Source organism: Oxyura jamaicensis, chromosome 2 (genome assembly GCF_011077185.1).
Source record: "Oxyura jamaicensis isolate SHBP4307 breed ruddy duck chromosome 2, BPBGC_Ojam_1.0, whole genome shotgun sequence".
Classification (NCBI taxonomy): domain Eukaryota; kingdom Metazoa; phylum Chordata; class Aves; order Anseriformes; family Anatidae; genus Oxyura; species Oxyura jamaicensis.
This window is the reverse complement of record NC_048894.1, coordinates 150,619,954-150,637,069: the sequence shown is the minus strand read 5'-3', so window position 1 is coordinate 150,637,069 and position 17,116 is coordinate 150,619,954. Positions and strand designations below refer to the sequence as shown.

General features: G+C 38.5%; 1 protein-coding gene across 1 annotated transcript in view; it reads right to left on the bottom strand.

Annotated features, from left to right (window-relative positions):
- TG (thyroglobulin) overlaps positions 1-17,116 on the bottom strand; it is a 155,511-nt gene that overhangs the window by 74,381 nt on the left and 64,014 nt on the right. Inside the window, exons 35-38 of the mRNA XM_035317229.1 lie at positions 16,653-16,718; positions 5,044-5,178; positions 3,799-3,963; positions 2,050-2,272 (exon numbers count right to left, since the gene is read on the bottom strand). Of these exons, the coding sequence (XP_035173120.1) occupies positions 2,050-2,272; positions 3,799-3,963; positions 5,044-5,178; positions 16,653-16,718 (589 nt within the window). The remainder of the gene's footprint in view (positions 1-2,049; positions 2,273-3,798; positions 3,964-5,043; positions 5,179-16,652; positions 16,719-17,116) is intronic.

Here is a 17,116-nt window from a genome sequence, read left to right as displayed (position 1 = left end):
TATACACATGGAGGCTGAAGTACCTCTAATTCTCCAAGCTAAGCTCAAATATATGTATTTTTACATCTTAAATAAATAATACAAGATAATGGCCAAGTGTTCCACTGGCCTAAGGAAGCACTGGGAATTTAATGGATAGAAGCAGACTAACCAAGGTCCCGAAACTGCTCCTCACTGCAATACCAGGCATTGTCTTCAAAGAGAGACCACGTAGGCAGATGAGTCTTACCAAAGTCCTGGCAGACACCACGGTGTGTCTGTATGCACAAAGAGCTGACGGTGCATGTGTTAACATCACCGTGCAGCTGAAGAAACAAAAGGCCACGGTCTCACCAGATCCCTCCAACGTATACAAAGCTGTGTGCCTACTGTGGTTATGCTGTTAACACCCCCACAACTCAGGTGCAACCTGAAGGATGAGACCACCAAAAGGCAAATGCTCTTTCAGCTCCCCATGATAAGGTTGTAGCTCTTTTCACTCGGTCACAGGATTTACTAGAAACTTCTGGTGACAAGTCCTGAGTAGTGGAGGGACCAAACAGCTTCCACACCTCTTAAATCTGTAACCTCATCAGGGTGTGTTTCCACCAAAGCAGGTGGTGGTTTATGTCAGGTCTGCAGAGTGCCATCCTCCAAGATCCCTTGCAAAATCTCTCCCTTCCCTAAGCAAGTAAGCTTTTGGCCAGATCTGCTAGCTCAGGTAGCTTGTCACTGACTACGTAAGCATGCCTCTTGGTACAGGGATTTGAGCAGGATTTTATGGTCAGCTGTGGCTAGGAGGATAACACAGAAACTCAATAGACCTCAGGTTAGTATTCACTGTCTTGGAAGCACTCAGGTCACTAAAGCTCAGCTCTCAGCCCTAACTTCTGGAATCCCCTCTAAAAAAAATGTTCACCGAATCCTTCCATCTGCTTCTCTCCCTTTCACTGTTTTGCACCTTCAGTCTGCTTTTTTTTTTTTTCTTTTTTTTTTTTAAATCATTTTTTTTTCCCTTTTAGCTCTTCACTCTTCATGCCTGCTAGGGAACAGACAGCTTTGTAACCGATAGGAATGTGATGAGCTATCAGCTCTCTTGTATCAACTTCCTGTGTACGTGTACAGCATAGCTTACTCAAGAGTGTTTTGTATGCTCTGTATTTTGCTTTCTATTAGATGCACTATGAGAAAGACCCTTGTTCCTAGCTATTGCTGCATTTCTGTTTGCTTTTTTTGTTTGTTTGTTTGTTTGTTTTGTTTTTCTTTTTGTTTTTAATCCACTGTCCTGATACATTCCACAGTGGATATATTTTTAGTAGTGTCACTCAAACCCTGTTTTCTTTCATCAAGAAATACAAAGTCACAATTTGTCATTTCGGTTAACCAAAGCAGCAATGTTCAGATCCATATCATAAGACTAAATGAAACACAAACATGAAAACAAATGTCATTTCCATAGAGTGTCTCCAACCTAAACTCTGTAAACCTACTGAGCAGTGTTGTTTGTACAGCCCTGAAAGGCAGGGCTAACCACCAGGAAACACGGGACATAGGGACTTTGGAGAAATTTAGCCCATCCACTAACATGGTACACTACGAGCTTCAGTACTTCCAGCAGTTTTTGGACAGAAAAGCCTATCTGAGTCCTGACCTAGATAAAACAAGACTGAGAACATCTTCATTAGGCTCACAGATTCTGGTTAAACCAGCATTAAAGTGCCTGTCTGATTCAATACTCTACAAATTTATAGCTTAGCGGGCCCAAAATATTCTCCTTTGAATATAATACATACTCAGAATTAAATTGCATTGACAGCATACAGTATGTATGGAGTTATGCATAGATTAAGGCAATGTACTAAAAGTTGTCTTTTTTCTTGAGTTGCTTGCATGTGTTACCATATAGATAAATTATTCTCTTTGCTAAATGTAGTCCCAAAGGTATATTTATCTGTATGCTACGGGTTCTTTTTGCAAGAAAGAACATGAATAACTTTCTCATGACTCCAGTTACTTTCCTACACCTGGGTGAAACAAGTGCTTCTGCAGATGCTCACAGGACTTCCTTACCGAGCCCCGGTAGCGTTCCAGGTTTCCATCCAAGCAAATGGCTCTGGCGGATTGAAACGCCTCTCTGCAAGGGGAGGTACAGCATAGGGAATCCCAAGGAACTGGCTGATATTTCTCCACTCTGAGCCGATGCGCACCACCTGGGATTTGCCGATCAGGTCTCCATGGGATGGAATGTACACGGATGGGGTTAAACTCGATTCAGAGATGGGCAGGAATAAATCTGTTGGATAGTGGGGAGGAACAAAGGAAAAATCATTTTCTTATATAAGTTAGCATCATTTTAGAAACGAAAATGAAGAGTTTTAAATTCAGGCAAATGGAATTAAGTGTCTAATTCACTTTTGTGAATGGAACATAGATAAATTTATGTTGTTCTCTCCCTGTAAAATACTTCACACTGTGCTAGATGCTAACTACAGGATACAGACGTGACTAATGTGCTTCTCAAATGCTTTCTCAAACATTTCTTCCAGATCACACATCACATTAGTATATATATCTGATATTTTACCAAAAAAAAAAAAAAAAAAAAAAAAAAAGAGAGAGAGATTTCCAGATTCTTCCCCAATCCCAACTGTAAAAAGCAAAACATTAAACCTTTAAATATTTATTTCAGGTTGGATAGAAGAAAGATGACAACACAGCTTATTGGTTTGGGCTGTCACCAGGACAGATTTGCATTTCAATCCCCTTATTTTTTAATTGCAGAAAAATAAGAAATATTCCTCAATTTCATCTAATTTTGTTTTGTTTCATTTTAAATATAGGAATTATATCAACCATTGGCCATATATAACAAAAAAAAAAAAAAAAAAAAAAGAGCTTTTCAATAATGCCTTTTCATAAAACAAAGCTAAGTGATACCTGGTATTATTCCACAATTATTTGATAGGCAGGAACCAAATTTTAAAGCACATGACAAAAGCCAAAGTTGTTCTTAAATACACCCAAGCTAGCTTTGGCAACTCAGTCTGTGATTTTGTTTCATTTGATAATGATAAACCTCATTTTCTCTCATTGAGTTTGAACCTAGAAGCTTCTCATTGATTGTCAATGCTTCACAGAAACACTGGTGATCAGAAAGAAAATATTTCTCTTGTTTCCCTTTATTGTTACGTGGTTTCTCATAAAAGAAATAATCAGTGTTATACGTAGAGCTCCAAATATGTACATAACTAAACACCAAAACATATTTAGCTGTCTAGACAACTTGTATTTTTCTCTTAAACTATTTTCAGTTATGTAAAAATATTAGTTGAACTTGAGTTTTTTGGGGGCGTTGTTGTTGTTATTGTTTTCCTTCAGAAATGATCCTTAAGACTTTCAATTTACAGTGGGTTTTAAACATTCTTTGTGTTATTCACAGATTTTTAAAAGGAAGAACATAAAGAAACAACTACTGCAGATGACGAGGAAGAAGCTTGACTTTCATTAATATTTCTTTTTTGGTTGGATGGCTGGTTTTACCATTCTCTACTTTCCAAAACCTCTTGTACAGATTAAACTATTTTATGCTTCAGCAGGTACCATCGTGATTTATTATTATTATTATAAATAAAATCTATTTGGGAACATTTTTCCAACCTGCTTGGCTATAATTCCGCTAAAACAGCAATGGACACCTGTCCAGGAGACTTCCATAATTCTTTATGTTTACGGAGTATTTTCTTACGCTCTCATTCACAAGAATTGTGCTCAGGCCATCACAGTTGAGTTCCTTCATCCATAACCTTAACCTGCTCTTACCTTGTCTCCTGTAGATGTATGTTGCTGGCTCTTTGAGTAAAACCTGACAGCTGTGCCCTTGCAGGCCATGTAAGCATATATGTGTATCAGGGTAAAAAAGGCATCTTATTGCTGAAGGCTTGATTTCCAGTGTAACAACTGCACACGTCTGGTTCTTTGAACATGCTGTGAGGTGAAACATGAAGAGACAGAGCAAATAAAATGCGTTATCAAAGTGTGTTGTATGACATTTATGAGATGCTTGAAAGAAAGGTTTCACAACAGGTCAAGCAACAAGGATGACTTAATTCTAAAATATAGCAATGGGAGATAAAACGTCCCCATAATTCCCAAATGTTTTCCAAAATAGCCAGAGGTTATATTGGCTTTAAAATTGAGCATTACTGCAAGAGAACTTCTTTCATGGGTTTTAAGAGAAGATAAAAATCTTCTAATAAAGTACTGAGAATCTCGACTGAATTTTTACTGTCTCCAGGAAGCCCCCAGGAAAGGTTTCAGGATAAGAAAAGGGACCCTCTTGCTCAACCTACCTTGTACTTCATTACTAGAAAAGAAACACCAAAAGTTACACTGCTCACCCTCAAATGATGAGGACCATTTATTGCAGAATGTGATATTATGAGGATGATCTTCCGTACATGGGAGCAATAATTTGACTCTTTCTTGTTTCTATCCTTCTGCAGCATTTGAGGATTTGCCATTTATAAACAGCTAAAGCACTCTGCTCTCTAGCCAAACTTCTGATTAAAGAAATTCCCTTTGTTGTTACTACAGTCCAACTGCTTCATCCCAGCTCTCAGTTAACCTGCCCTCACACACTATAGCTACAAGTTGCTATATAAAATGGTAGATGGCTCTACCATCTGCCTCAGTCATGTGTCCAGTTACACAATAGTATCCCTTAACTAGTCTTTAAAAAATAATGGCATCATCCCTTAAATTATTTGCTATTGTATTCTTCAAATTGCCCAGTGCCTGAAGAAGAGGTGTCTGTGCCCAAAAGGTGTCAAAATTATCCAACCACTGTATGGCATTTCATGTTTATTGTAACTTTCATTACATAAACTGTTTTAAGTTCCTACTCTAAAATTCAAAACACTTTGATGGTCTTTAAAAATAAGTAAAACAAGTGTATCTGTGTTGGTTGGGGGTTGGGGTGAAAGAGGGGCATGGGAGGAACTGTTCTTAGTGTTCCATTCTCATGACCCAACATGCTCTGTAAAGCTACAGAGAACCATTTCTTACCAGATAGACAAAAGTCTTTGGCAGTGGCAAAGTCATTGGATATATCCCTGCTTACTTGCACAACTTCAAAGTTGGAGATAGATGAATCCATGAGAACAGAGGACACATTTAAGGGTTGCCATATATCCAAATACTCTGTAAAATGAATTGTAAAAGAATAATTAGAAAAACAGTATAAAAATCAGAGGAAAGTAATACAGAAGTAAAAGCACTACGAAGTTCTCTAATGAGAGGTTTTCACCTTCCATTGCGTCAACTGAGCACAAAATAAATATAAAATTAAATGGCTTCTGATTGACTAGATGGTCCTGCCACATTTGCAGAAGTCATGTACAGTTAGGTTTACAAAGGTATTCAATTACTAAGTAGGTAAACTGGGAACAGTTCTGTCCAGGTCTTATGCATGCAATTCCCAGTGATTTAAATAAAAGGTATCTGATCAAAACTTACAGGTATAATTACATTAAAGGGCACAGGTCCTAATGCTGCCACACAAGTGCCAGAGCAGGCACAGCACCTAACTCCTTTGAAAGCAAGTGGACATTCTGCATCTGACAGGGCACTACCAGAACCCCATGCAGACATCCAAATCTATATCTAAAATAGGAGCTTGTGTTCTAAGGTAGTCTCAGTCCTAATCACCTGCAAGGTAGGTGTCTGCATCTGAGTTAATTACAGAAGACTCCTATTATTACAAGGAGGAACAGATAGTTTTAGGATGCAATATCTCCATCCTGTTTTAGATGTCCATGATGTCTGTAGAGGGAACCTCACTTTAATAGCTGAACAGAGATGTCTGTGTTGCCTGGACACATCTACATTCAAACAAGTCCTGACCTTACAAAGTGAAAATAAGGCAAGAGTTTTTGAAAATGTTATAGTTCATCTTTTCTTCCTTTACAAACGTTCAGCAAAACTCCCAGAGGAGGACATGCAATTTTGACAGATTTACAGGTGTTTCTTTTTAAAGCCACAAGGATTATTTTGATCATTTTAGTTTGATTTCCTGGAAGGTTAAATTAAATCCTATAATCTGTTCTAATGCCACATAACAGCTACATAATTAAAATTTCATTCCATTTCATGTAGATATGTTTATATACATATGTATTTATATACACAGACATGCATATTCACATATACATATGTACATATGCATATATATGAACATACAGATTGGCACTAGTATTCTTCAAATTCATCATATTCTGACTCACAATTAATTTCAAAAAAAAAAAACATTTTCTCACACACAAACAGACGAAAATATCTGCAAGCTGTCAGTTTTGCGCACACAAATTTAAAAAAAAAAAAAAAAGCTCAGAAAAGAATGTCTTTAATTATTTTAGTTCCTCTCATTTCAATGTATTTTAAAAGCCAAAGGGCCCTAAAGTGTCCTGCTGAGTCCTAAACAGGAAGCTGGCATTACCCTCTGCGTAATTGTAGGGTGAGGACAGAGCTTAGGCAGCTACTACCTGCTATTCTTGCAGACCTTGTCCTGTTGCTTCAGTTCATTTACCGCACAGATAAAAATTTACAATGGTTCATTTCATTAAAGATTTCTTTTAGTCCTGTGAGAAACTGGTAACTTGCAAAGTTTCCTTCCTCTCCTCACGAGACAGCTGTTACCATACCACTCAACACTAAATCTGAAGTTGGGGTCTGAGATTAGAATGGAATGGAATAGTTCAGGTGGAAGGGACCTTCAGAGATAACAAAGTCCAACTGTCTGACCACTTCAGGGCTAACAAAAAGTTAAAGCTTATTTACAAAGTCATTGTCCAAATGCCTTTTGAACACTGCCAGGCACAGGGCATCAACCACCTCACTAGGAAGCCTGTGCCAGTGCTTGACCACCCTCCCGGTAAATAATTTTTTCCTGATAAACAGGCTGAACCTCCCCTGGCACAGCTTTGGATGTTCTGCACATCCTGTCATCGATTACCAGGGAGCAGAGACCAGCACCTGCCTCTGCACTCCCCTCCTCAGGAGCTGTAGGAAGCACTGAGGTCATCACCTCTCAGCCACCTTTTCTCCTGACTAGACAACCCAAGTGTCCTCAGCTTCTCCTCATAGGACATGTCTTCCAGCCCTCTTACCAGTTTTTTGTTTTATTTTTTCCCCTCTGGATGCTTTCAAGGACCTTCACATCCTCTTTATTGTGGAGCCCAGAACTGCACACAATATTCGAGGTGAAGTTGAGCCAATGCTAGATATAGCGGGAGAATTGCTTCTTTTGACCGGCTGGCTGTGCTGTGCTTCGTGCATCCCAAGATGTGGTTTGCCTTCTTACTCACACTATCAGGGCTTTGCCATGGACTCCCTAGAGCTTGGAAATTCTGGTGTTGACATACTTTTCCAGCTGATGAGAACCAAGACCAAAAACAGACCCCAGAGAAGCCTGTTTGTATCATTTCTTGAGTGAATAGGCAGAGAAAAACAATGAGTAAATTAGATTTGGAAAATATTTTGTTCCAAATAATTCATGAAAACACAGGGGAACTGCCACAAGCTAGGGCTCTACACTGATGCTATAAGTCCTTGCTTTTGCAAGAAGAATCCTTCCCAAGGTAGTGTAAGCCTGAAGCAGTAAGGAAGCAATGACCCTGCAGTCAGAGTTTGACTGGTGCAACAGACCTACTGCATTTAATTATTTTATTCCTCTACAATAAATGAATAGTCCATGCTCCAGAACAGAGAGGTTTTAATCACGTGGAAATTACTACATTCCATATTGTCAATGGTTTCCCTGTTTTAAAGCCACCCTTTGCATGACTCATTTTCTGAAAAAATGAACAAGAACATTTTATCAGTACAACAAATTATGTTTTTACATAAGAGCATTGTGTGTTATTGTGTGTTGTACACTAATAATAATCAAGGTCCTACTACTGAAACAAGTAATCTCTCTAGGTTCAGACAGAAGGCTTCAAATTACTGAATATGGTTCCTTGAGGAAAAAAAAAAAAAAAAAAAAGAGCTTTGTTTGGATTCCTTTGAAAATCAGCAAGACTGGGTTCATCAGTGGTTTTGGAAGATATTTCAACAGATTAACTCTGTTCCCGTACCTTCCCTGACTCACCAAGTGGCCTCAGATAACGTTATGTAACATTAGTATGCCTCAGTTTGCCCAAACGTCAAACATTCAGAAGCATTCTTTCTAAGCTACATTTCTATTTCCTACTTCTGTGTTAAAAGGCTTATTTTATCCCTCTATGTGGGATAGAGCCAAGTTAATAACATTTATTTTAAACATACATAAAGAGACAGTGACCACTTTGCAGCCCATGCTAGACACAGATCAGTGATCATTCATGACGCAAACATCAATAGATCATACATTCATACCTAAAACATAATTTCCTTTGCTTATTCTTTTCCCTGAATCTCACAGGAATGACCCTTGCAACCTCCTACTATCCATGTGAGCTTTCTATTCATTTGCACTCTTGCTCCTGGAGGGAACACGCATAATCTTGGACCAGATTCATACTGATGACTTCTAGTGTTGCCCCTTTCCAATCTTCTGCCCCACTGACCCCAGATGCAGATAAATGCAGAAAGACTAATGCTTGTTTTGATGATAGAGCAGGGCCCTTTGATCCAGAGCTATCCATGGCACCACTATGGGCAGATATTTGTTGAAAGAAAACATTTTACCCATCAGTTGTTTCCTTCCTCCCTTTCCCCCATCTAGCAGCAGATACAGCAATGCCCACAGGCCATGCACACCCACTTCATTATGTGGACAAAACAGAGCTTTCCACATAGTTGACCTAAACTTGCCTCATCTAGAAGCTGCTTTCACAAGGATATGGCTTCAGCCTGGCACTGCCTTACTGAAAATGCATAATGCACCTGATGGGCTGGAACACATTTCTCGTTTATATATAGGTTCAGCTCTGCCCTTCCAAACCACATTTTGGCAATTGCTTTGATTGGATAATTGCAGCACTCTGAATCCAGCCAGCCCTGTAACTTTTATTGCAAAATTATAAATGTCCCATAAAGAGAACTTCTCTCTTCCAGATGTTCTTGTTTGGATAGGCAAGGTTTAAGACTGGATTTGCAAAAGGACTCACACTGGTCTTACTCTCTTCCCACTCAAGTCAGAGGATCACAAGACTAAAATAGATTTCCTGGGGGCACGGAGTCCAGCCTCCCACTGTCACAAGCAATTACATTGTAAAATCCCCTTCATAAAGTCAACAAAATTTCATCACTGACTGAAGTGAAGGCAAAGAGGGGTCAGTTCTCAGTTTGCTGGAAAATCTGACATTTCATAAAAGGAAACAGAGATACAGAAGTGCAATAATATAAATGAAATTTAGAAGAAAAATCATGAACTTGAGGAGACAGATAAATCAGATGAGGTTAACATGAAGTTAAGGAGGTACATAAATTAGATTTTTGGGTCCACTACACCTGATTTATTTTTGAAGATAAATTCTGATCTGAATTCTGAAGTTTGTGAGCCATATTTAATACCCCAGACTCAAGTAAAAAACATGCTCACAGACTGAACTCAGTTCTTTATATCCTTAGAAATCAGAGTGTTTTTTTTTTGCTTTCTTTTTTCTTTTTTTTTTTTCCAATGAAAGCTGCTACCCTGTCTGTTTAGCAACTGTCTCTGGAAAACATGCATTGCCAACTCAGAGCGGACCTGCAGACAATGTAATTTTAGCATATAGTCGCTTCCCATTTTTGTCAGTCTACTGAGATTTGAATAATTCAAAAGGAATCATTTTCTTAAAACTACCGCATAATGACTATAATCACACTTCAGACAAGCATGTTCTAAATTAACAAATGAGTTATTTATGGCCTTTAGCGGCGAGCAATTGTGCTATGCTGATGTGAAATGCAAACCTTCTGCCTCATTTGGTACTGCCAATTATAGCAAATGGTATAGAACAGTAATATAATAATATATCTCTACCAGGTATTTATCTAGGTTTAAAATAAACTGTTTTTAAAAAGGTTAAAATCCTCTTGGTTACAAACAATAAAATCAAATTTAAGACCAAAGACAGAATAAATTCTACACCAGAGTTCCAATATGCTGTACACAGACACAACAGACCAGTTCCTAGGAATGGATGAAAAAGGCTGTCTGTGTTTCAACACCAAAGACCCCTCTGATACATCCCCAATATTGTGGGGAAAACAGGAAAACAAATAATGCTATTAATCGTCACCAATACCAATACTTATTAGGAAAAAAAAAAAAAAGAAAAAAAAGAGATTTCTGTCTCTCATAGGCAAGACACAAGTTTCTGAGCAAGGTAGTCCAGTACAAGGCTCTCCACCTTAACTGCAAGTAGCTTTCAGATGTTAACCCAAAGAATAATATTTATCTCTGAAGCTTTCATACTGCTCCAGAGCTCTGCTTCTCTAGGTAGCAGTTGGTCACAAGTGTACTTGTGGTCTCAAGAAAGCCCCACAGGGAAAACAAAAGAATGGAAATATGTTGTCCTAACCCCCTCCATGCTTTCCATTGTCCTCCATCACCTCACTGAGACTGGTATGGAGCTTCGGGGAGAGTTCAGCTCAGCTGACTGCATGCTACAGCACCTGTACCACCATGAGCATCCCTGTTGAGAATGGAAATATTTTATGTGCTGAGATATCCTGATGGAAAATTTATTGCCATGTGAGAAAATACTGTAGCCACTGCTCAGTCCTGCATCAAGGGAATTACGATAATCATCAAGGGATCACGGAAGGAACAGAAAGCACCTAACAGATCATGACATCCATATGCCTTGGTGGTTTCTTAACGAATTACTTAATATGGGTGGAGTGGAAACTGAGCCCATATGATCCCTCCAGATGTTTTGGTGTACATTCTCCGGTCACGTGCAGAGATCAACGGTCATAATCTACTAGCAGTTGCCAGAGCTAAGAAAAGAAGCCTTATCCTGTTTAAAACTGAAGAATCTGAAGAAATAGTCATTAAAGTTTAGATAAAATCTGATAATAAAGTACAAAAGCAGAAATTATACAACAGTCCCATTTCTCCCTTCTGCATACTCATGAATATTTGCAGGCTCTTCATTTTCAGTACAAATAATTTTCTAAAAATCCAGGTAAGAAGGTTCATAGACCCTTTTACTTCTTTCAGTCTTAGTTATAAAGACATAAAAAAAAATGTTCAGCTCAAACACGTCTGTCGAAATTTTTTGAATAACAGTGCTATACGACTGTAGGATACCAAGTAATATAGGATTTATCTAAAAAAATAATTCTTATCTTCCTGTATCTTCAACTGACTGCAGAAAGTTCCATCTCACATCTAATTATGAGACCTGGCTATTTTCTCATTTACTATAACATTTCTCCACATTCACAGAACTCAGCAGAGTTCTTAAATACTAGCGTCAGTAAACCAAGACTGCAGCATGACTATCTTAGCATTTTCAGCACGGGCAATCTTAAAATAACAGCGGTCCTCCCATCTTTAGAGGTCACAGATCATACCTGAAACTAGCCACAGATGGTTCCATACTCACTGTCATCACAGCACATTAGCTTCTGCAGGGGAAAAAAGTTCCAAATGTAACAAGTAGGACTTTCCCAGAATGCTCAATATATGAGTTTTTCAAGCATTATTTCTCAGCTAACAGAAACTGTGCAGTAATCACAACACAAGAGCCAGAGCATGCTCTGCTCCCTATGATATAGAAATCAGAGTATACAAAACAAATATTTATTGTTTAGTTAAATATAACATATTCTGTTAGATATACTACAGATTAATGATGAACGTGACTTGGAGAGTTCATCCTGGTATCAGAAATAGTATCGCAAGAAGACGGGCAAAGAATGAGGAAGCAATAACGAAAAAATCAGACAAAAGGCACAAACCAAACCTCAGTGCACACCTCGCCTGCCTCCTGGCAGACAGCACTGACCTGCAGTCGTTACATTTTTGCAGGCTAATGAGGCTCCAAATAAGAGTTAGAAATGCCTAGCAGTGCTGCTTTGAGTGAGTACCCTGGGGAATGTGAATGAGAGCCTCCAGATGTGGAGTGGAGTCACACGGCTGCAAAGGGCCAGATGAATAATCCGATACAAGGCAAAGAACAGGAAGGATTTCTGTCCCTCTCCAGAGGCCAGTCTCACATGGGGAAAATCATTATTTATTTTTTTTCCATGGTGGTTGCATGTTGCCCCATGATGGGACATGAAAAGAAGCTGCTATTGAAAATTATTCTTTCTATTGCACTTTTAAGGGTCTAGAGGTTTATGAAGATTTCTGATCACAAACATCTTCAAAAGCACAGATTGGCAAACGGAAGGAAAACATGTATGTTTTTGCTTAATATATTTAGGGACAGTTTCAGTGAAAGAAGCTCCAAGAAACTATTTGGGTGAGACAGAATTTTGCCCTGACTGTCATCTGTTAAGCCTGTAGTGACTGCAACAGAATTACCCTTTGTGCACAGCAGGACTAAAGAGGATGGATGGATGGAGCCTTTCAAACCCTCACCTCCAAGGAGTTCTACCTTCAGGCAGATCCTAGGATATATTAAATTATCCTATCTGCCCCTTCCTTACTTTGGGCAGTTTAAAATAAGAAAGCTTTAAATAAAACAAAATAAATAAAAAAGATCCAGAGTTTAAAAAAAAAAAAAAAAAAAAAAAAAAAAAGCCAAGCTAACACTGGGAGAGCTGGCATTGCTGTAGACTAATCTGACACCCAAAATGGCTTTTGGGCCATAAACATTTATTTTAAGGTGTGTTCTCTAGTCTGGCTATTGAAGGGGAAGATGGAGAATTTTGACAGTTTTTTTGTTTGTATGTTTTAATCTAAGAAGGACACTTCAACATCTCCATGGCAAGGAGATTCTACTGGCTCTCCAGAGATGCTCAAATTTGAAGTTACATGAATCTTCATCTAGAAATGGAGAAACTGATATTCAATAATGTTGCATCCAGTGGGATATCCAAAATTCCTCAGATACCTTCTTGCAGATGCATAAGCCAGTGAACCACCAAAGACAGCAAACGAGCCTAGAGTCCTATTAATTTGAGCTAGAAAAGCTGAGGCATGTGTGAATGTGAGAGAGACCTTTTTGACCTCTTTTTTTTTTTTTTTTTTTTTTTCAGGATGAGTGTTAAACCAGCTTTTCTATACAATTGACAAATGAAGCTCCTAGCCAGTTTTCACACAGACCTAAAAGACAACTTGATGAAAGAGAGTTTGATCCAAGATGCAAGTCTGCCCATTTCTCCAGCCTTTTGAGGTCCCTCTGAATGCTAGCACACCCATCTGGTCTGTACGCCACGTTTCTGAGCCTTTTATCATCTGCAAACTATTTGCAAGTTGACTCTAACCCATTGCCCAGGTCATTACCAAAGATGTTAAACAACACTAGCCCCAACTTCAACACCAGGGGTATAAAAGTGACTGGCCTTCAGCTAAATTTTGTGTCACTGATCACAGCTGTCTACCCAGCAGTTCAGACAGTTCATTTAGTCCACCTCATTGTCCACTTATCTAGTCCCTACTTCACCCATTTTTCCAGCAGAATGTTATGTGAGATTGCATTGACAGCCTTGCTGAAGTCAAGATCAAGAGCATTCACTGCTCTCCCTTCATTCGCTTAGACACTCGCCTGATCTCGGAAGACCATCCGTTTGATCAGGCATGATCTACCTCTCATAAAACCACACTGACTCCCAATCACCTTCCTGTTTTTCACATATTTAGAAATAGTTTCCAGGATCTGTTGCTCTATCGCCTTCCCAAGAACTAAGGTGAGGCTAACCAGCCTATAGTTCACTGGGTACTCCTTGCCCTTCTTGATGACAGGAGTTTGCTTTCCTTCTGGTCTCAGGAACCTCATCCACCACCAGGACCTTTCAAAGAGAGTGGCCTCCCAATGACATCAACTAGCTCCATCAGGACTCATGGATGCATCACATCAGGCCTCATGGGCTTGTATGTCCATCTTGTTCCCTAACCTGATCTTACCCCACTAAAGGTAACTCCTCCTTGCTTCAGTCTTTCCCCCTGGTCTCATCCTGGGATTGCTGAAGCTTTTAATTACCTGGAAAGACTGAGGTGAAGAAGATACTAAGTACTTCAGCCTTTTCCATATCCCTTGCCTTCAGGTCCCATTCAACAGCAGACCTGCATTTTTCCTACTCTTTACACTGCCCATAATACTTGTAGAAGCCCTTCTTGATAGGGCTGTTTCCATTGCTCTATGGTCCTACATGCCTTTAACCCTCTATCAAGAAGAAAAATGAATAAAACAAGTGAAACATACTTCCCATGAGACTGAAAATAAGCCTGCTAATTTGGGTTTCTTCATAGTATGTCAGATGCTGAAAACAGCAGATTTGGAATGGAGGAGTGCTCTGTACCCCGACTCCAAATGCGAGGAAGCAAAATGCTAGGCACACTGTCCTGAGCACTGCAAGTTGGATAGCAAGAAAGGGAGGCTGTCAAACACATTAACTGTCTTTCAAAATATAGGGTTTACCTTGGTTTCAGTAAACTTGGACTATACATTGGATATAACATTAACTTAGCTATTTCACAGAACCTTCTGGAAAAGTATTCAAATTTAAGTATCTTTCTGATCATTTGATGGAAAGTTCTCTCTGTATATATATGCTTTAATGCACACGCAAAAAATTCACACAAAAATGTCATTGGACAATTATGTTTTCTCACACTCATCATCTGGCTACCACTCTCACAGTCACCTGCCTCTTCATGAAAAGCTCTGTTCACTTGGGTGGTTAAACAGACTTTTGCAAACCACAGACTTCACAAATTGCTTTGTATTTGGTAAGATGACCTGGAAATGGGTGTGAGAGGAAGAAGGTTTTTACTAAGGGTAAGATGAATACCTAACTTGCTGTGCCTAAGTTCTGGACAGCCTTGAGTGAAAATCAGATGACAGATAAGGCTTAATTTCCTTTAGTGTGCTTAGGTCACTATTTTCCTACTTAAGCACACAAGAAAAACACAAAAGTTTAATCACAAAATGTGTACTAACCAGAGTGGGAGGAACAAAGCTTTAGTAAAGCAGGTTTCTGTTTTTCCCCCAGTTTGCAAAGGAATAGAATTGTCCACCCTACATGTTACCCTACTAGCTTTTCCCAGCATTTCTCACAAACAAAAAAAGCTTTCTGCCTACTTATAAGAATAGGGATTTTCCTTTTACTACATTAAAGAGATCATTTTAAAAGCATAAATTCTACTAACAAATACATATTGTCTGAACACAAGCATAACCGGTAATCACAGATAAGATGATAAAATAGTTAATAATAAATTCTGAACTTGATGTTGAAAATGCTTTGCAAATATTAACCACCTCCTGCAAGCCCTGTTGCAGCTAGTTTAAGGAAAAAGGGACAAACAAGAAAAATAGAAAATTAAAAGATTTGTTCATGATAAACAGGTAATCAAGGGCGAAAATGGATGAGACTCTGCAATTTCAGTCTAACCCAAAGATTAAATCAAGTTGTATAATGACTAGTCAACCTGCTTCCTTTCTGTTAAACACAGCATTTAGCAGACATGCTGTGTATTTATGGAAAGGATGCATCAGGGAAGCGTGTAGCTCTTGACAATTTGCATATGTTTTTTGGGTGCAATAAACACACAGCCCTGAAAGACAGCGGTTAAGTTTCATTTATTAAGAGGATCCACCCACTTTTAAAATAACACATGCAAGTATCATAAGATTTACTGCAAAACTGAAATAAGTTTTCTTCCTCATAAAAAAGACAGTACCGTAGCAATTTACAGCATCTCTTCAAAAGTGGGACCCAACCCATATCTGACATACGACATTTCTTGTTATCCAGTTCTGAATAATCGTTGAGATAACATCCTCACCCTTGTGGAAAACCGTAAACAAGGACTAGAATTCATCATTCCTCCACATCAATTCTAAAGTGGTGCAAGCCTGTCTTAATTTCTGGAGGGAATTTTTCCTGTTATTCTCTTGTTTTTTAAACAAAAAGCTTTAAAGGGGAAAAACTAGATTTACTAATTTCGTCTTTGTATCTGTATTGCAATTGTTTGATTTAATCTGAAAACTCATTGTCACTCCTCACATTCTGAAAAATCTTCAGCACATATTTACAGCAATTTCTGACAATTTGTCTAATCTGGCATCCTGCCCTTGCCATCCTGGTAAGCACCAGATGCTTCAGGGAAAGTGCTAGAAATCCCACAGCAGTCGACAATAATGCAATAACCAGCTTTTTAGGAGGTTTCCCTTGACAGAGCTTTTCTTCATTGGCCACTGAACTACAGTGTGAACACACATCCATTGAAAGTCATGTGACAGCTGTACTTATAAATGACAAATTTCTTTGTCAGTCCTGCCAAATATTTTGGCTTAGTGACCTTATGGCAGTGACCTTGAGATATATTAAACCAGCAGTCAGTTTGGAAAAAATTCTTCCCTATAAATGATATATGACTATATAAAAAGAATACATACAGCACCTGAATGAAAAAAACTCATGGGAAAAACAACCACCACTTCATGATAGTGTGATTTTTTTTAGGAAAACATACAAAATAGAGAATGTTTCCTTGTTGTTTTTTTGACTTAATACAGGAATACACTTACCACTTTCTGGCCTGAAAGGTAAACTAACAGGTGGACACAGGTTAGGGATGGTGTTCGTCAAATCAACTAAAAGTAAAAAACAAAATATATGAACAAAATTACACTTGAAGTTTTAAAATGTAATCAATACCCCAGTATTTCCCATATCATTTCCAAGATCTGAATGTTGCATCTTCTCACCATAAGCAGCAAGAATAAGAATCTGAGCCTTTTCTGCTATCTAACCCTTTTTGGTTTGTACATGAAATCAGATATCCCCCGATTTATATATTTATAAACATTCCTACAAACACTTTGCAAAATGCAATTATTTATGCATAACTCATTTCAGTAGTTTTGTTGCTTTTTTTTTTTTTTTTTTTTTTTTTTCCATGCCCCACTCTGTATTCGGTTTCTTGAATCGGAAGAGACATGATATTTTCTGTTTCCTGATTAGCAAACTGGAATTTCTCAAAAGGAGAATT